The sequence below is a fragment of the Chiloscyllium plagiosum genome, unplaced genomic scaffold, assembly GCF_037043375.1.
Source record: "Chiloscyllium plagiosum isolate Xiang-an unplaced genomic scaffold, Cpla_swu_hap1 HiC_scaffold_27, whole genome shotgun sequence".
Taxonomy (NCBI): Eukaryota; Metazoa; Chordata; class Chondrichthyes; order Orectolobiformes; family Hemiscylliidae; genus Chiloscyllium; species Chiloscyllium plagiosum.
Genome location: NW_028270165.1, coordinates 70,117,477 through 70,137,614, shown reverse-complemented (window position 1 = coordinate 70,137,614; position 20,138 = coordinate 70,117,477). Strand labels below are relative to the sequence as shown.

The 20,138-nt window shown below is 45.0% G+C and overlaps 3 protein-coding genes across 3 annotated transcripts in view; 1 reads left to right on the top strand and 2 right to left on the bottom strand.

Annotated features, from left to right (window-relative positions):
• The window catches only part of LOC122543593 (uncharacterized), a 34,410-nt gene extending 23,520 nt beyond the window's left edge, over positions 1-10,890 (bottom strand). The window contains exon 1 of the mRNA XM_087974873.1: positions 10,777-10,890. The gene's annotated coding sequence lies outside the window, so the exon portion shown is untranslated. The remainder of the gene's footprint in view (positions 1-10,776) is intronic.
• Positions 4,139-15,587, bottom strand: LOC122543590 (uncharacterized). Its single transcript, XM_087974843.1, has 2 exons — positions 14,147-15,587; positions 4,139-6,853 (listed from the first exon to the last, which is right to left on the bottom strand). The coding sequence occupies exons 1-2, from the start codon at positions 14,212-14,214 to the stop codon at positions 5,536-5,538; spliced, it is 1,386 nt and encodes a 461-aa protein (XP_087830969.1). The 5' UTR covers positions 14,215-15,587; the 3' UTR covers positions 4,139-5,535.
• Positions 15,588-15,897: 310 nt separating this feature from the next.
• On the top strand, positions 15,898-19,959 carry LOC122543592 (uncharacterized). The gene is made up of 2 exons (XM_043682409.2): positions 15,898-16,139; positions 18,618-19,959. Exon 2 carries the CDS (start codon positions 18,725-18,727, stop codon positions 19,844-19,846), a length of 1,122 nt encoding a protein of 373 aa, XP_043538344.1. The 5' UTR covers positions 15,898-16,139; positions 18,618-18,724; the 3' UTR covers positions 19,847-19,959.
• The last annotated feature ends 179 nt before the right edge of the window (positions 19,960-20,138 follow it).

Here is a 20,138-nt window from a genome sequence, read left to right as displayed (position 1 = left end):
TGTAAAACATAGATAATCACGTGTAACATTTGACTAATCCCAAGTAGAACAAGAGAACATTTGATGCTGCCAGCACATAAGTCAAGGTTGCAGAGTTTTTTAAAAATAATTTAATCTGTAATATACTGAGGGAAATTACTAAATTATTCAAACATTCACTAAAAGTACCCTCTCCCCTTATCATTGCAGTTTGTATTCCCTGTAGTGAGAAATTTAAATGTTCCTGGTCTAATTCATTGGCAATTGACATGGTGCAGAAGGATAAGAAAGTCTGTGCAAACGTCATGACTGAGGGTGGACAACATGCCTGTCCATCCCAGCCATTAGCATACCAGGAACCAGTTACAGATTGACAACTCCACTCTGCTGACCATTGGTAATCCCAGGAAGCTGTTTATAAGTTAATGCTTTTTTTTGTGTGTGACGTTTTATTGTATGTTCCCTGTGACTTTGGTCTCTGAAAATATTTGATCCAACACTAGGGCTATAGATGTTTCATATTTGGCCTTTTAGAATGCATTTCAGATGGTGCCATGTGGCACATTGGTTAGAAATTTAGAAATCTTTGGGTCCTTGATAACATGGATAGGAAACAGAGGGGAGATAAACATGGGCACTGCTCTGCTTTGAGACAATTTGAAAGTGGCGTTCCTCAGGGATCGGTGTTGGTATCCTCGCTTTTTCTGAGTTATGTAAACAATTTGGAGATGGGTTTTGAGGGCAACATCTCAAAATTTACAAATGATAATAAACTGTGCAGAATAGTTAACTGTGAGGATCATGTTAAGCGACTTCAGACAGATATTGACAAGTTGGCAAAATGGGCAGACACCTGGCAGGTGAATTCCAATGCAGAGAAATGCAAGATAATTCATCGTGCTAGAAGATGCAAAGAGGCACAATACAGGTCCTCATGTCCCCTTTTTGCCCTTCTGATTTCTTTCTCAAGTACACTCCTACTGCCTTTATACTCTAAGGATTCACTCGATCTCTGCTGTTGACACCTAACATATGCTTCCTTCTTTTTCTTGACCAAAACCTCAATTTCTCTAGTCATCCAGCGTTCCTCAGACCTACCAGCCTTGCCTTTCACCCTGACAGGAACATACTGTCTCTGGACTCTCACTATCTCATTTTTAAAGGCTTCCCATTTTCCAGCCATCCCTTTAGTCTGTAAGAATAATCAATGTATCCCCCCCCATATCAATCAATCCTTACGTAAGATTAGAACATTAATTCATCAGATTGTCTCCTTACTTTTAGCAGAAATCTTCCCTGGAGTCCCCTACCACAATCCTCCACATTTCCACGGTTTCTCCAAGGTGTGGGTGTCCTGGTGTCATTGAAGCCTTCCTCTCGTACAAAACAAACCTATTGCTTAATTACTCCTGGAAAAAGTACCATCTTTTCCAGATTGTTAAAATACAGTAGTCCCCCGATACCTGCAGGGAATATGTTCCAGGACCTACAGCAGAACCCCGAAACATCAGATCGGAGCGAACCCATTCATTTGAATGGGAAATGTACCTTCCTGGCAGCCTCTTGGTCCCTGGTTCCCTACATAGGGGGACCTTGCTTATCTGAAAGAGATGGGCGATTTCGTTCAGATAATTGATTATTCGGATAATCAATTTGACCTTAAACAAGGCAAGCCATACTGATCTAATGCTGTGCTCTACCGGAGAGTTTGTTTAGATCTATAATTTTGCTATTTAAACAAACTAATCTTTGCATTATTCAAATTGCAGGTTAAACAAACAGAGGACTAAACCCTTACCATCACATAAATATATGAAATCTCAGCATTAAGCAAGGTCCCAAACAGCTTCTACAATCACAAGAGCATTTGTCAGTTTCCGGGAACTCAGTGTCACGATAGAAATACAAAAGCACCGCCTTGCACGTGCGTTTACTTTACTGGCCATTTTCTACATGATTGGCCCAGTAAAGTGATGGGAATAAAGCACTTATCTTTGCAAAGGGCTGTGTAACTTACCCATGTTTTTTTAAAAAATCCAGTCGCTGATACTTAAGGTGCCGGTGTTTCTTTGCTTTTGCCAGCATTTTCACATGTTCTTCAGTACAGGTAATCCAAATTCACTTACCTCTTTGATGTAACGTTTTTGCAGGACCTTGAGATTTTCTTTGGATAATCCAAAAATCGAATAATTGATATTTGGATAAGAGGTTCCTCTGTAATATGTTCAGACTACAGTAATCCGCGGGTAACTGAAATCGCGGAAAACAATTCCATGGATATGGGGGTGAACCTGTAATTAAATTTCTTTCCACAGTCACTGATACATGTGTGTGTACATCTCAATACTTTTGCAGTCACAATTTGTCCACAGTATGAGCACCTTTCCTTTCACTTTCAAAAGCTGATGATGTTCGGATCAAGAAACTCTCAGATCTCAATCCATTCCATCAGTACCCTACAACAGACTAAACAAAAGTCAACACTGTCAGTACAGAATGGAAATTCACAACAGTCAGTATTAACTGGAACATTTTTTTCCTCTCTTGTTCACCCAAAGCTGTAAATCCCAGTCACACACACACACACACACACACTCTTCCCTGAGCTGAAATCCAATCCCGTCTCCTCCCTTCTCTCCTGCATTTCCAGTGAGCTCTCTCCCTCCATCTCCTCCTCTGGATCCAGGTCCCTAGCTCCTGTCTGCACCAAGAATCAAATCAATGAGTCAGATTCAGAGTTTGGGGTCCCCCGTGGGAGTTGGTGAAGTCTCCTCATACACCTCCCAAGTTTTCCTTCCTGATCAGTGCCTTATTGATTTTTCGCCCAAACTGGAACACCTTATGTTCTTTTCCCACCCCTATCCTCTGATGCGAGCCATGCTTCAGTCGCTGCCCCAGGATGAGGTCCATTCCTCTGGGTCCTGTTCCCAGAGCGAGGGAGCTACCAATGACAGATGCTGTGGGTGCGTTGAATGAATTTTCTCTCTCCCAACTTGTGTGGCACTTACCCCGACTGCAACAACTGGTTAGCATTGCGGGACCCACTCATACAACACATGATCACAAAGGCTTCCAGGTGATTGACAGCAGCAGCTGACCAATAGAAAGGAGGGAGCAGAGCTGAAGGTGTAGGACAATGTCATTATAAACAACAAATGAATGTGGGAACACTGGGGGGGGGGGGGGGGGGGATGAGCAGTTTATTGAGGATAGGGTCAATGGAGCAGCAGGAGGGTCTCTTGGACAAACCTAGCAATGCGAGAGTCTGGCAGGTGAGAAACAAGAGGAAGATTCCATTTCAAGACTCGATCAGGGGCAATTGTAAGACATTCTGGCCTGGTGTTCTGTGAATATTTTCTATACAGACTGCTCAGAGATATTAATTACCTATCTCCGAAAGTGTGACTTGAACCCAGGTCTCCTGATTGAGAGGTAAACAAATGACCACTGTGCCATTAAAAACCCCTCCCTGGTGGGCTCACGAAAGGGAGGGAAGATTTTCTCAATCTCACTGACAAAGACGCTCCATGAACTCCTTGCACGTGCTGTCAGAGGTGACAATGGAGGAGACAAGGGACCAGCCTTTCAAAGGAACTCACTTGTAAAGGTCTCAACAAGACAACACACTGGTCATCGGCACAAAGATGGTCTATTTGAATTCCATCCAGAGGATTAACACCTATAACTGGGCCAACGTTAAATCAACATCAGTAATCACAAACCCCCATGAGCAAAGTGAAGTCCTAGACACTTGTAAGAGCAAATTTCCACCCACTGCAGTTGCTGGTGAACTCTCTGGTGTCTCAGCAGGTGAGATGACTGACTGAATCTCTTCCCACACAAGGAGTAGGTGAATGGTCTCTCCCCAGTGAGAGTGTTCAGGTACCTAAGAAGGTGATATTCAACCATTTCAAACTTTCCTGTACCTTAACTGGTCTGTAATGTCGATGTCTTGTTGATCCTTCTTACTCTTTTGGAAATTCTCTCTGGATCCCATCCCCTTACCAAGTAAAAGTTGCATGTGCCCCAACAGCACTGGTAACTACATTTCCAGTATTCCAACCTATATCTCACTCTGGATGTGTCTTTTCCCAGCTGCTCATGTGAAGGGTACTGACTGAAGCATTCAGAATGCCTCAGAAATAAGATAAAGACTTGATGCAAATTAGTTGTAACAAAAAGCTGATTGGCCTTATTTTTATCCCAAATGGATAACTGAACCTGTGAGGTTTACAAATATCATAAGAAACAGGTCCAGAAAACATTTTGGATTTGAATAATAACAGCATCATAATCCAATTGTCATGGACCAGACCATCTCAAAACATTACAAGAACGTAGCGTAAACCCTAACTTTGCTGGTTTTTTTAAGCAGGTGGAACACAGATATTCCAAGAGAGATGAAGTTGGTTAAACTACTTAGTTTTAAACAAAACAGAATTTATTTACAAGATTACCGAGTGAAACACAAACAAAAAAAAAGAGAACAGAATACCGAATAATTTAACCTATCCAAAAACCCAACAGACTACACCAACTTAATGATGCTGTTCCCTATACTTGCAACAATCTCCATAAACATCCCTGGGCACAAAAGGTAATCTCAAACACAGGGTCTTACAGGAGAGATGTCAGAGGGAGACTACCAGCATGGACCTGACTCTTTGGATCCAGCAGCTTCAAAAACTGCCTGACTGTCTTCACTGAATAGCCAGACTGCTAAAACAAAAATCAAACCAGAGAAAAGCAGAGCTGAGAGAACTACTCACTCCATTTTCATTGTACAAGTGGTTTCTTTTAAAAGAAAAAAATTAAAGCCTTTTGCCTGAGGCAATAGCTGTTAGCTTTAATCTAACATAAACCCTTCAAAGTTAGACTTTCCAGTCTTTTACAGTCTCTCTGGGGGAAAGAAAAAGCCAAGGACACCATAACCATGTTGAAGGAGCCGCATCGTCCCACCAGCACCGAGGGAACTCACTGTTGTTTAACCAGTCATGATGAACCAGAAACTCACTTTACAAACATTATGCAGGTGGACAGTCTTCACCCAGTGTAACTGTCATGTATACAACATTGTTAACATTTTCAAAACCTATCCTACAGATACACAATGGTATCAGCATTTTATATACCATATCAGCACCTTTAACAAACAGCCCAAGGAATAAGGTTCATTCTGTGGTGTGAGTAATAGCAAAGTCCTTCACCTGTGGTTTCTTTGTGAATTTTCTGATGTGTTAGCAAATAGCAAGCCCTTTCACATGGGGGAAAGAGAGTATTCAGCTGCTCCATGTGAATCCCTTTCCACATATAGAGCAAGTGAATGGTCTCTCTCCAGTGTGAACTGGTTGGTCTGTCTGCAGACTGGATAACAGAGTGAATTCCATCCCACAAGTGAATCCTTTTACACAGACAGAGCAAGTGAATGGGATCCACCCACTGCCAATTCACTGGTGTATTAACAGTATTGGATAACAGAGTGAATCCCTTTCTGCCTGCAAAATAAATGAACTCGTCTCTCTGTGGAGCAAACAGGCTGGTGTATCAGCAGGTGAATTATCTGAGTGACTGTTTCTCCCCAGTGTGAACTTGCTCATGTCTCTGCAGGTTGGATGATTTGGTAAATCCCTTTCCACAATTGGAACAGATGAATGGCTTCTCTCCAGTATGAACTCGCTGGTGTTCCAGTAGTTCCGATGAACAAATGAATCCTTTTCCACATTCAGAACAGATGAATGGTCTCTTCCCAGTGTGAACCCGCTGGTGTTTCAGCAGGTTGGAGGACTGAGTAAATCGTTTCCCACACAGGGAGCAGGTAAATGGTCTCTCCCCAGTGTGAACTCGCTGGTGTATCTGCAAGGTGGATGACTGAGTGAATCGCTTCCCACACCAGGAGCAGTTGAACGGTTTCTCTTCAGTGTGAACTCGCTGGTGTACCAGCAGGTGGGATGACTGAGTAAATCCTTTCCCACACACTGAGCAGCTGAATGCTCTCTCCCCCGTGTGAACCTGCTGATGTCTCAGCACGTGGGATGACCGAGTGAATCCCTTTCCACACACACAGCAAATGAATGGTCTCTCTCCAGTGTGAACGAGCTGATGTATCTGCGGACTGGATGATGGAGCAAATTCCATCCCACAAGTGGAGCAGGTGAATAGTTTCTCTCTAGTATAAACTGTGTGGTTCTCTGGTAGATTAGATGAATGAGTGAATCCATTCCCACATTCAGAGCAGGTGAATAGTCTCTCTCTACTGTGAGCTCGTTGGTGTATCAGCAGTTTGGACGACTGAGCGAATGCTTTCCCACAATCTGAGCAAGCAAATGGTCTCTCTACAGAGTGAACATGTTGATGTTCTAGCAATATAGACGAGCGAGTGAATGCTTTCCCACATTCAGAACAGGTGAATGGTCTCTCTCCAGTGCAAACGCGTTGGTGTTTCCGCAGGCTGGACGATGAAGCAAATCCCTTTCCACAATTGGAACAAGTGAACGGTTTCTCCCCAGTGTGACTGCGTTGGTGTATCCGCAGGCTGGATGACTGACTGAAACCCATCCCACAGTGGGAGCAAGTGAATGGTCTCTCCCCAGTGTGAACTCGCTGGTGGATCCGCAGGCTGGATGACTGACTGAATCCCATCCCACAATCAGAGCAGGTGAATGGCTTCTCCCCAGTGTGACTGCGTTGGTGCATTTCCAGCTGGGATGGGTAAAGAAATCCCTTCCCACAATCCCCACATTTCCACAGTCTCTCCCCAGTGTGACTGCGCTGGCGTTTGGACATTTCCGACGAACCTTCATTCACTCCTCCGCACACGGACAACGCGTGTTTCTCCTCGATGTGAATGGTAGTTTTTTTTTCACTGTTCAAAATCCTGAAATAATTAGATTATGACAAACAGGGTGACTGTCAGATCTGGATGTGGTTTCAGTTGAAATCTCTAATTGCAAATCAAAGTTTCAAACACAAAACAATTGCATTGGGAGAAATCAGAAAAACACACAGGCTGTGACACTGGGAGCAATTAATCTGGTCTGTTCTGGAGATGACACTGAGGGAAACTGTTGGATTATCATTATAACCAAACTAGCTGATAACTCTCTTTCAGGGAAGGGAGCCAGCCAGTGTTTGCACAGAACTACACAAAGAGATAGAGGTGGGAGAGACAGGCATGAAACAGAGGCATTATAACAACCTACAACTGAATCCTGTTTTCTTTGCATACCTTTCAATTCCTCTGAAGGTCTAAGAACAAGTCCATTGTACCGAGACAGGAGTGCTGAAGAAGGCATTTGGCATGCTTGCCTATATTGGTCAGTGCATTAAATGCAGGGGTTGGGAGGTTATGTTGCAGCTGTGTAGATTAGTGGTTAGGTAAAAACAATGACTGCAGATGGTGGAAACCAGATTCTGGATCAGTGGTGCTGGAAGAGCACAGCAGTTCAGGCAGCATCCGAGGAGCTTCGAAATCGACGTTTCGGGCAAAAGCCCTTCATCAGGAATAAAGGCAGAGAGCCTGAAGAGTGGAGAGATAAGCTCGAGGAGGGTGGGGGTGGGGATAGAGTAGCATAGAGTACAATAGGTCAGTGGGGGAGGAGCTGAAGGTGATAGGTCAGGGAGGAGAGGGTGGAGTGGATAGGAGACCAGTTTTGGCAATCGTGGTCTCCCTGCTATAGGAAAGAAGTTGTTAAACTTGAAAGGGTTCAGGAAAAAAAAGGTCACATGGGTTGTTGATGTCATTGGAGAGTTTGAACTATCAGGAGAGACTGAACAGGCTAGGGCAACAAAAACAGAAGTTGCTGGAGCAGCTCAGCCAGCACCTGTGAAGAGAAATCAGGGTTAACATTTCAGGGCCGCTGACCCTTCCTCAGAACTAAATAGGTTGGGGCTTTGTTTCCTGGAGCATCAGAGGCTGAGGGATGACCTTATAGAAGATTATAAAATCATGAAGGACATGGACAGGGCTTTTTCCCCGTGGGAGGGGGAGAAGAATCTAGAGCACGTGGGTTTAAGGTGAGAGGGGAAAGATTTAAACAAAAGGACCTCAGAGCGAACCCTTTCACACAGAAGGTGGTGTGTGTATGAAAGAGGCTGTCAGAGGAGGTGGTGCAGACAGACACAATTACACACAAAAGGCATCTGGATGGGTACATGAACAGTAAGCTTTTATAGAGAAATGGGGCAAGTGGGACAAGATGGGCGGCACGGTGGCACAGTAGTTAGCACTGTTGCCTCACACCGCCAGAGATCCGGGTTCAATTCCCGCCTCAGGCGACTGACTGTGTGGAGTTTGCACGTTCTCCCCGTGTCTGCGTGGGTTTCCTCCGGGTGCTCCGGTTTCCTCCCACAGTCCAAAGATGTGCAGGGTCAGGTGAATTGGCCATGCTAAATTGCCCGCAGTGTTAGGTAAGGGGTAAATGTAGGGGCATGGGTGGGTTCGCTTCGGCGGGTCGGGGTGGACTTGTTGGGCCGAAGGGCCTGTTTCCACACTGTAATGTAATCTGTAAAACTGTAAATCTGTAATCTGTAAATCAGGTTGAGATATCTGGTTGGCATGGACGAGTTGGACCAAAATGTCCATTCCCATGCTGTACAGCTCTACGACTCTCTATTACGTTTGTCCCCAATTTGCTCAGTGTTTCTCAGTGACTCTCTCCTTTAGTAAACATGTAGGAGTGGCAGGCAGTAAAAATGCAAATAATACAGTGGCTTTCATAATGCTCGAGTAGAAGAGCAGGAATATGTTTCTGTAAGGGCTTTGGTGAGACCACACCAGGGTCTCGCATACACCTTTCTTCCCCTTTCCCAAGGAAGGATGCCCTGGCTATTGAGAGAGTACAAAGGAGGTTCACCAGACTGATTCCTGGGTTGTCAGGACTGATGTATGCAGAGATACTGATACTTTTCAAAGCCTCCTTTCTTTTGTCTGAGCCGCTGACTGCATCACTGATATTCTACCTCCCAATCCCTGATCTGAATCGGACCCATTTGAGCCTGCACGTTGGTTCCCATTCCCCAGCCACACTAGTTTAAAACCCCACCAAAAGAACCTAAATCCTTCTCTGGTATACCATTTCTCCAGCCACACATTTATCTGATCTATCCTCTTATTCCTGCTCCCGTCAGCACGCGGCACTGGGAATAAGTCTGATATCATTACATTTTGAAGTCCTGAATTATTATGTATCGCCTATCTTCCTATATTCAGCTTTGAGACCCTCATCCCTTTGTTCACCTACATCGTTGCTTCCATGACCACTGGCTGTTCAACCTCCAGCTCCAGAATGTCCTGGAGCTGCTCCACATCCCTGATTTTGGAAGCAGGGAGGCAAAGTACCATCCTGGATTTATGCCTGAGGCATCAGAATGGCCTGCCTGTATCACTTACTATTGAAGCCCCTGTCATTATAGCCCTGACATTATCGCCCTGAGGCCACGCCCGACCAGCCCCTTCTGTATGTAAGGTCGTATATCTGTTTGAGAGGGCGATGAGTAATGGGGACTCCTGCACTTTCTTCCTGAGTTGTTGCTTTGTCTAATGATCACCCATTCGCTTTCTGCCTGTATAATCTGCCTGCAATTTGATCGACTCATTAAAGGTATGCTGTCCATGAGATTCTCAGTATCGCGAATGCTCCATAGTAAGCCCACCCACAGATCCAGCTCTGAAAAGTGGTTGGCCAGTAGCTGCAGATGGACCCACTTACTGCATATGTAGCCATCAGGAATACTGGAAGTGACCCTCACTTCCCATATTGTGCAAGAGGAGCACAGCAAGGCTCTGAGGTCTCTTCTCTGACTTTTCTGTAATTTACGCCAGTTCCTCCCTTTGAGAGAATTTAATTGAGCGAAGGATCTTCCCCTTGTTTCAAACACTATTATAATTGAAAGTCTCTACCTTTTCAAAAGCTGATGTATTATGCTTCAAATCAGTAAGAAAATACTCTGCAGGTATCACTCACCAATCACTCGTTTCCATTAAGAACTTCTGAACTCCCCAAACTGAAACTTCACCCTCTCCCTGTCTCATCTCATTCTGTTTCCACCCAACTCCAAAGCACCACTTTTAGGATCAACAGAGTTGTCAAGTTCTGGAACGTTCTGATTCCTGATGAAGGGCTCCTGCCTGAAACATTGATTTTCCTGCTCCTCAGATGCTGCCCGACCTGCTATGCTTTTCCAGCATCACTCTAATCTTGACTCTGATCTCCAGCATCCGCAGTCCTCACTTTTGCCTAAGTTCTGGAACGTTCCAGCCGAAAAGATGCTGGAATTTGAGTCCATGAGGAATTTTAAAAAGGTATTTGAGAATGAGGAATTGTGGGTTAAAATCCTGAAACAGGTGATTCGGATGAAATATGACAGTTCTTTCAAAGAGATGGGGAGTTATTTGGATAAATCTCAGGGCAATATCTCCTTCCCCGCCTACAGCGCCCAGACTTGAGCTTATGCTCCAAGGGTGATCTGACAACCAATTTGAACACCTTGCTGGTTTTGAACTGCAAACGTGAAGGATAATTTTTTTTCCCCCCACAGACAAAACACTACATATACCTTTTTCCTTTCACAGTTAAATGACAATGATATTCACATCCTGGTCAGAACTTGCTTGAAGATCCCGCTCTGCAAATTAATATCCTGCAAAATGAGTTCACAAAAGAAAAGCCCAGCAAAGAGATCTCGAAAAATCATACATTTAGCTGGGTTCTCCCAGTTTGCAGTGTAAATGCTCCTGTTCAAATCGCCCGCCCCCCACCCCAAGGGAGAGGCAGGCGCATGCGCGCTGTGGCACCTTACCCCAGTAAAGATGGCGGCGGCTAAGGCGGGCTCTGTTACCGTCAGGGGCCCGCAGCTGTTCCTTCCGTCTGCTGCAAACGCTCGTCCAGGAGCTTCTAAACCGGATCTAGAGGCTCACGCCATCCCAATCCAGAACTCACTCCACTTCCTCGCCCGGTCTCCGCAGTATCTCATTGGCGAACTCTACCGGTCCACACACACACACACAATAAAAACGCCAGGCGCGCCCGTTGGTCACGGGCCGTACCGCTTTCCCGCCCCTCGCTCACACTGATTGGTTGGAGGACTAGATGCGAACGGCTTGGTCCTCCAAACCGCCCCCTTTCTTCCATTGGCCAGAAACCACCCGTCAGTCAGCCGGGCCCCGTTGTGACGTTGGAATGTCGCGTTCCTCACTGCTGGCCCTGGTCTGAGTATTCACCGTCCATTGTGAATGGCGAGGTATCTCAGAGCCACGGGGAGAAGGGGAGTGGCCATTCAGCCCATTGGGGCTGTACTGTCTCATTCGAAAGTCTATCCCAACTCCCTTACTCTTTGCCGTAAGCCTGCAAAATCTTTCCTTAGAAAGTGAAATTACAAATCTCTTTTGCGTGTAACTGCTAAATCTGCGTCCAGCTGACGTTCAGATTCCCAGAATCCTCTCATTTTCACCCTGAATTATTTGCCAATTATTTGAAAGCAGTGGTCTGTGGTTACCAAACATGGTGACAATATTGATAATTTCTCTTTGCAAATGAAATATGCTCTCAACAAATCTACACCTTTTCTAATTCACTGCTTAACCATCTCGGTTCCAAAGAGAATTATCTGAGTTTCTGCTACCTCTCCACAAAACAGAAACCCATCTTAATTTTAATTAAAACATGGCATAGCTTTTTGCTGTCCAGCCCAGTATTTATTGTCCATCTTTATTTGACTTGGACAAAGAGGTGGTAAACTGCCTTCATGAATAGTACCATGCATGTGCTGTAAAAACACCATTGTGCTGTTTGAATGATAATCTCCTGGAGTCTCACAATGCTCCCTATCTCTATAATCTCCTCCAGCCTCACAGCCCTCCCTATCTCTGTCATCCTCTTCAGCCTCCCATCTTCCCTAAGTCAGTAATCACCTCTAGTGTGGAGTGTGGTGCTAGAAAAGCACAACAGGTCATGCAGCATCTGTGGAGCGGGAGAATCAACGTTTTCAGTGTAAGCCCTTAATCAGGAAGGGCTTATGCCTGAAATGTCGATTCTCCTGCTCCTCAGATGCTGCCTGAGCTGCTGTGCTTTTCCAGCACCACACTCTCGACTCTGATCTCCAGCAGTCCTTACTTTTTCCTAGTAATCTCCTCAAGCCTCAGAACTAGACATGGACAGTAAGTTTGTAAATGACACCAATATTGATGGTTTCGTGCACAGTGATGACATTTATCTCAGAGTACAACAGGACCTTAATCCTATAGGCAAATGGGCTGAGGAATGGCAAGTAGAACTGAACTTAGATAAATGTGAGAGGTTGCACTTTGTTGAGGCAATCAAGGGCATGACTTATATACTGAAAGGTAAAGCCTGAGGGGGTGTTTTTGAACAAAGGGACCTGGTGTGCAGGTGCATAGTTCATTGAAAGTGGAGTCACAGATAGGATGGTGAAGAAGGGGTTTGGCACGATGCCCCCATTGGCCAGTGCACTGAGTGTAGGAGCTTGGAGGTCATACTGTGGCGGCACATAACATTGGTTAGGCCGCTTTTAGAATACTGCATTGAATTCTGGTCCCTGTTGTTGGAAAGATGTTGTTAAACTTGAAAGGTTTCATAAAAAATTTACAAGGATGTTGCCAGGATTGGAGTGTTAGAGCTCAAGGGAAACACTGAATAGGCTGGGGTTGTGTTCCCTGGAGCACTGGAGGTTGAAGGGTGACCTTTTCGAGGTTTATAAAATCATGAGGGACATGGATAGGTTGAATAGCTAAGGCCTTTTCCCTCCCAGGAAAACTTGACAGCGTAGGTGCAAGATGAGAGGGAAAGACTTAAAAGGGACTTCAGGGCAACTTTTCACAAAAGATGAACAAGCTGACAGAGAACGTGGTGTAGGCTGGTGCAATTCAACATTTTAAAGGCGTATGAATGAGTCTCTGAACAGGAAAGGTTCAGAGAGATATGGGTCAAATGCTGGTAAATGGGATTAGGTCAAATTGGGACATGTGGTCAGTGCGGATGAATTGGACTGAAGCAAACACAGAAATTGCTGGAAAAGCTCAGCAGGTCTGGTATTATCTATGGAGAGAAATCAGAGTAAACATTTCAGGTTAAGTTACCCTTCTTCAGGACTTGGAATGAAAACTCTGTTTTGGTGTTGTATAACTCTATGGCTCCGTGACTCTCACTATCACTATAAATTCCTTCAGCATCTACAGCCATCCTTACCTTTATAATCTCCTCCTTTTTAAAAAAACTCCTTATCTCTATAACCTCTTCCAACCCCAACAACACTCTCTTTCTCTCTAATGTAATCCAATGTCACAATCCTCCCTATCTCTGTAACTTCCGACAGCTCCTACAACTCTCCCTATCAGTATAATCTCCTCTGGCCTCACAATCGTCCTTGTCTCTGCAATCTCCTCCAGCCTCACCACCCTCCCTATCTCTGTAATCTCCTTCAGCCCCAGAGCCCTCACTATCTCTTATCCTGTTTAAGGCAGCCAACATTTCCTGCACAACCGTGGTCATGACCTGAATGGATTCATTTCAGAGTCATGCTTGAAGATCCATCGAGACACCTTCTGTCTCCATAGTTGTCAGCCTCTGGAATCTCCTCCATAATCCAAGTGCCCTGTGCTTCTTCATTTCTGACCCAGTTCCATATCCCTCACCTACATCATGCCACCATCGGGGCTGTGCTTTGAATTGCCAAGCCTCAAGTTGTCTCTCCTTCTTTAAAATACATAAAATCAACTTCTTTGATCAAGACTTTGGTCAACTATGAAAAATCTTGGGAGGTTTTACTGTTCTACAAAAAATGAATGTCATTGTTGTTACCTAATAATGGTCACTGCAGAAACATTTGAAATCCTTGCACCAAAATTATTAGTTATTTTCAGACTTGAAGGAATCAGTTAAGAGAAGGTTTTACCAAATGAAGGACAGGAATGGGATGGAAGTTTTACGAAAAGAGGGTGAACAGACTGGGCATGTGAACACTGATGTTTAGACGGGTCGAAGGTAATCTGACCGAGACAGAGGGGTGTTGGCAAAGCCCATGTAACAAGGATACATCCTTCTGAGGGACTCAGCACTATCATAAAGAAGCTTTCTCTTCTGTATCTAGGACCTTGGAACCATGCAAGACAGAGTCTGGGACATATTTCTTACACTCCTTAGGATTAACTCACAAATTCAGTCCTGGATATGTGATCATGAGCAACAGTAGCACCAGAATCCATCCCCTGCAGTCAGTCATGATCTATCTGGTGTTTGAAAAGGTGAGATGACCGAGTGTCCCTCTTTCCACATGTGGACTGGTGAAAGTTCTCTCACCGGTGTATCTGCATGATGAATGCTTGAGTGAATCCCTTCCCATATGCCAGCGGCTTCTCTGCTACATGAATTTGTTGGTGCAGCAGGAGGGTGAATGACACGGAGTCCCTTCAAATGCACACAGCAGGGAAATGACCCCTCACCAGTGTGAATTCATTGGTGTTTCAGGAGATTAGATGAACAAGTGAACTCCTTTCCACAAATCCAGCAGTTAAATTGTCTCTCTCCAGGCTGAATGTATTGGTGTTTCTGCAAGTCATTGCTGTTTTAAGGGTCTTCTCACAGTCTGAACATTTAATCATTCACACTTCAGAGTGGACAAGCTGGTTTCTTGGCACATTGGATAAATGAAAAAAATCCAGCTCCATACTCAGTACAGGTGAAAGATCTCTTCCAATGTGAATGCCTTGATAAATTCCCAACACAGATGAATAATTGAATCCCTTCCTACAGAACATGTATTTTCCAGCATGCGAGTGTGCTGTACCTCTTAGCTTAGTTGATCAGTTGTAGTTACATCCACAAAGTAATGTTTTTCAGGCTATATAATTGATTAAAGCTTCTTCCACAGCCAAATCACAAGAACACTCATTTAGGTGTATGTCTGCGTCTTGGTGCCGTTCCCGTGGCTGTTTTAAATCTTTTCCCAAACAGATTCCCAAATTGTTTCTCTTTCTATATTGAAAGGATGATGATATTCAGCTCCAGATGAATTGAGTAAATCAGTCAGATCTTAATGTTTGATTTCAGAATCATTTGTAAAAGTGTTAGAAGTCATGAGCAGCTCGGACTGAAATTCACAACAGAAATTTCTAGTTTCAATGGAATATTCATTCATCTCTTGTTCCCCAAAACAAGCGATTCAGGCAAACTAAAAGAAGTCAAATTCAGCAACCAAGTTGCCAAGGTAAGCTAAGGGAACCTTTCCAATAAATCAGAATGTAGTTAATGGAACACTCTGTATGCTAAGATACGCAGCAGTTGTGGTTGGCACCAATGTACCAGTGATATTGTGTTCTCCCCTGCCAGGACTGCCTAGGCATAGGGAACATCATGCAAGAATCCACAGTCATATCAATCTTAATGTCTCACGAAGCAGGCTCGATGGACAAAAAAGCATATTCCAGCACCTATTCCTTGTTTTCAGCCACTTAAACACCCACCCCCACAACTCACAAAGCGGTCCTGATCATCGAAATAAAAACTGAAAGAACTGTGGAAGCTGTAAATCAGAAACAAAAGAAAACGAAGTTGTTGGTAAAGCTCTGTAGATCTGGCAGCGTATGTGCAGAGAAATCAGAGTTAATGTTTCGGCTCTGGCGACCCTTGCTCAGTTGAGGAAGGGTCACCGGACCCGAATCGTTAACTCTGACCTCTCTGCACAACTGCTGCCAGACCCTGCTGAGCTTTTCCAGCAACTTCTGTTTGCTTTCGTATTCGTCTGAGCCCCACAAATCACAGCACAAGCACAAGCACATCCAAGTGGATTTGAAATACCCAGCCGCCCCCTCCTTCTGATGACACCCCTGATGTGAAGCTACAGTGTCACTGAACGTTGAGGATCCGCCCTTTCAAGTAACTCTGCAATCCTCCTGCCTCTCCCGCTACTCAGCAGCATCGCCTGGGAGCGGCTGAAGATGCTAATTGTTCTGAGATTAATGGTCGCGCGCTAGGACCCGGTGGGACCGAACGCTCTGAAATCCCGCCCACCGTGCGTCACCAAACTGACTACGCATGCGCCGAGCTCCCTTCGGAGCCAAGATGGCGTCCGCTACCCGAGATGTGATCCCGGGTGAAGGCCCCAGGGGCGTGAATTCGGGACTTTCCGGTTGCTAATCGAAGTTTGAGGTACTCGGCGAGCGTTTGCAAATAATATGCCCGCCCGGCGCTCCCTCCGCCGTCTCGCAGCCTCACCGTGCGCGGACCAGAAACAGCGGCGTTTCTGGCGGTTGTTTTCACCGTCACTGCGCATGCTCTAAACTCCAGGTGGTTACAGCGCCTGCGCAACGCTCCTATGCGCCGAGATGCGGGACATTCACCACAAGGGGGAGGGAGAGAAACATTTGGGGCGGTACGGTGGCTCAGTGGTTAGCACTCATGTTCAGTTCAAAATCGGGCGACAGTCTGCGTGGAGTTTCCACACTATCCCTGTGTCTGCGTGGGTTTCCTCTAACAAAGTTGTGCAGGTCAGGTGAATTGGCCAAGCTAAGTTGCCCATCGTGTCAGGGGTAAGTACAGTACAGTGTATAGGACATGGGTCTGGGTGGGTTACTCTTTGGAGGGGTCAGTGTGGACTCGTTGGGCTGAAGGGCCTGTCACTGTACTCCTAGGGATTTGTTAATTTTCATGTGATGGGGATGGGAAGCAACGCAAGCAGGAACAAAACACTACAGAAATAATACAAGTGTGAAAGACAGGGGTTTCTAAAATGTTTTCAGGGAAAATGCTAAATTGCCCGTAGTGTTAGGTAAGGGGTAAATGTAGGGGTATGGGTGGGTTGCGCTTCGGCGGGTCGGTGTGGACTTGTTGGGCCGAAGGGCCTGTTTTCACACTGTAATGTAATCTAAAAAAATAAAAAAAAAACTGCAGCTTTTTAAAAAATTGATTCAGTGGATATGGGCCAGCATTTATTGCCCATCCCCAAATGACCTCAATAAAGTGGCAGTGAGCTGTTACCTTGAGCTGTTGTTTCTTTTACTTTAATTTTATCCTGTGGACTTGCTGTTTGATCTGACAGCTTTGGTTTTGGTTTTGATGTTGCTTCACGTCCAATGAAGCAGTTGATAGTTCCGTCTAGTATATCGATTTGGGCAAAGCTTTTCCACGCCTATAGCTGGGTGGATGCTGAGCTTTGTTGGAGGTTGGAATCTCTCCAGGCTCACTGCCTTTATTCCTGATGAAGGGCTTTTGCCCGAAACGTCAAATTTGAAGCTCCTTGGATGCTGCCTGAACTCCTGTGCTCTTCCAGCACCACTGATCCAGAAACTGGTCATGAGTCTAATGAGTCACGATGGAGTATGGGATTCCAATGGGCACAACAATCCGACTTAGCCAAATTGTCTTGAGCCGTGATTGTACAGTGTTTTGGGAGTGGAGAAATTGGTAAGGAAACAAAAACAGAAACTATGATTCTGAGAAAATGTCACTCGACCCAAAATGTTAGCTCTGATTTCTCTCCCCCAGATGCTGCCAGTCCTGCTGAGCTTCTCCAGTAACGTTTTGCTTTTGTTCCTGATTTCCAGCATCTTCAGTTTTTTTTTTCAATTTTTGCTTAGTGTTGTGATGTAGGTAGCAAGCAAGGTAGTGGTCTTTTACCAGATCATCAGCTCCCTTCATGATGGCTTTTGTCACTGTTGTTTCTCTGGAATATAGAGAAGTGTCAATGATCTGACTGGCATTTGTGTTTGGAGATGTGCAAATGTTGTATAACTTTTGCTATTTCATTATTTTTGTGTTAACTTGGCCCCACCTTAATACTGCCATGGTAGGGTATGGAAAGTGGAGATTTATTGAATTAACCCTGAGGTACTGTGTACTTAACTAGCCAATGAATACTTAATATATGTTGAGTACATGGCGTTATTGATTAATCACTGGGTGAGTTGGTCTGATAAGTAACCAAATGGAAAACCTTTCCATTCACCTCTTGCTTTATTACAGTAGATATACCTTATTTTAGTACATGTAGATGGGACAGTATTGCCTTATTACAGTAGTCTGTGAAAATAATTAGATAGACTTTGTAAAGAACCAGGACAGACAGTGGGGGCTACAGATTCCTAGTGACCAGGAGACTGTGAAAGGTCAAGCCTCCTGACTCGTCCTCAACCCTGTAATGTTCTGATCACCGTCTCATTCTCTCGGATCCCCTTTTATCCTCTTCCTCCATCTCTCCTCATGCTCACACTCCCATTCCCTTCTCAGGTTCTCACACCCTTCATGTTGTGGCTGCCCTTCTCACACTCTTGCCTCTCTCCCTGACTGCACTTTCTCTCATTTCTGATACTCATTCTGTTCCCTCCTCCACTACTTTCTCTGTGATCTCCCCCACCATGCACTCTTTCTCTATCGTGCTCTATCTCTTTTGCTCTTCCCTCATTCTCTTGATCTTTTTCTCCTTCCTCCCATTAAAGCCGAAGTCTTGTGTAGTCCAGACCAGCTGGCATTTTTGGTTTATTTACCAAGTTGGTAGCTTTCATGCTCGGGTGTTCCTAGTGTCTGCCCCAAAAATTACCAGACAACACTCAGCTCTATTTCATAACCTCCCTTTGTGATTTTGTCAGTTGTCTCTCTTTCACACTGTTCTGTTTTCAATAAACTTCACAGGACATTGGAAAGGGAGGATTTGCAACCGGGTGTCTGAAACCAAGCATCACATCAGGATCTCAGAGGCTCCATGTTTTCAAAGTCAGAAGTTTCATCGGATTTTAAACATGGAATGGACAAACCCCATTCACGGTGGGGAGAAACTTTACACTTGTTGTGTATGTGAACAAGGCTTCAGTCAATCAGCTGGCCTCACTAACCACAAATGCAGTTACACTGGAGTGAAAGTGTTCATCTGCTCAGAGTGTGGTGTGGGATTCACTCGGTCAGCCCACCTTCTGAGACATCAGTGGGTTCACACTAAGGAGAGACCATTAATCTGCTTTGAGTGTGGGAAGGGATTCACTCACTCAGCCAGTCTGCTGAGACACCAGCGAGTTCACACTGAGGACAGACCTTTTAAATGTCCAGACTGTGAGAAGTGCTATAAAAGTCGCAGCAGTCTGATGTCCCATCTACGTGTTCACACTGATGAGAGACCTTTTAAGTGTTCAGACTGTGGCAAATGCTTTCAAAGTTCTGGGAAATTGATGTCCCATCAACGTGTTCACACCGAGGAGAGACCATTTAAATGCCCAGAATGTGAGAAATGCTATAAAAGTTCAGGAGAATTGATGTCCCATCTACATGTTCACACTGACGAGAGACCATTTAAATGCTCAGACTGTGGGATGTGTTTTAAACGTTCCAGCAATCTCACATCCCATCAACATGTTCACACTGACAAGAGACCGTTCAGGTGTTCTCACTGTGGGACTGGGTTCAGGCAATCGTCTCAACTCACTAAACACCAGCGCATCCACACTGGGGAGAGACCGTTCACCTGTAACAATTGTGGGAAGGGGTTCACTCAGTCATCCCACCTTCTCACCCACCAGCTAGTTCACACTGACAAGAGACCTTTTAAGTGTTCAGACTGTGGGAAGTGCTTTAAAAGTTCCAGGGTATTGATCCACCACCAACATGTTCACACTGAGGAGAGAGCTTTTGCATGTCCTGACTGTGGAAAGTGCTTTAAAAGTTCTGGGGAGCTGATGCGCCATCAGCGTGTTCACACTGAGGAGAGACCGTTCAGGTGCTCTCACTGTGGGGCTGGGTTCAAGCGATCATCGGACCTCATTGTACACCAACGCAGTCACACTGGGGAGAGGCCATTCTCCTGCATGGAGTGTGGGAAGGGTTTCACTCACTCTTCCAACCTGCTGAGACACCGGCGAGTTCACAAGTGACAGCATGTTGCTGTTAGCTACTTCCTGGAAACAACCTTGTTCATTATGCTCATTGATGTTGATAACATCCAATACTATGTATTAATATGCTGAATAAAAGTCAAATAAATCAGCTCTGTATTAGTCTGTCAAAGTTTCATTTTGAGGGGCTCTCACTCTCCCCTGTCTCCTCAATCTTCACCTCCATCAAGTTGGAGGAGCTCTTGGAGCTTCTTTGGATTGAGACAATCCAATCAACTACTACTGCTGCTTCCCTCCCTTCCAATAGTTCACAGGTCCCCACTGCCTAAAG

What these genes read in the sequence shown, in the direction of transcription:
- LOC122543590 (XM_087974843.1), bottom strand. Translation starts at nt 14,214, where the DNA reads ATGACTGACTGCAGGGGATGGATTCTGGTGCTACTGTTGCTCATGATC. An exon ending in ACATATCCAGGACTGAATTT is followed by an intron (nt 6,854 to 14,146) that starts GTGAGTTAATCC and finishes TAATTATTTCAG; the next exon opens with GATTTTGAACAGTGAAAAAA.
- LOC122543592 (XM_043682409.2), top strand. Translation starts at nt 18,725, where the DNA reads ATGGAATGGACAAACCCCATTCACGGTGGGGAGAAACTTTACACTTGT.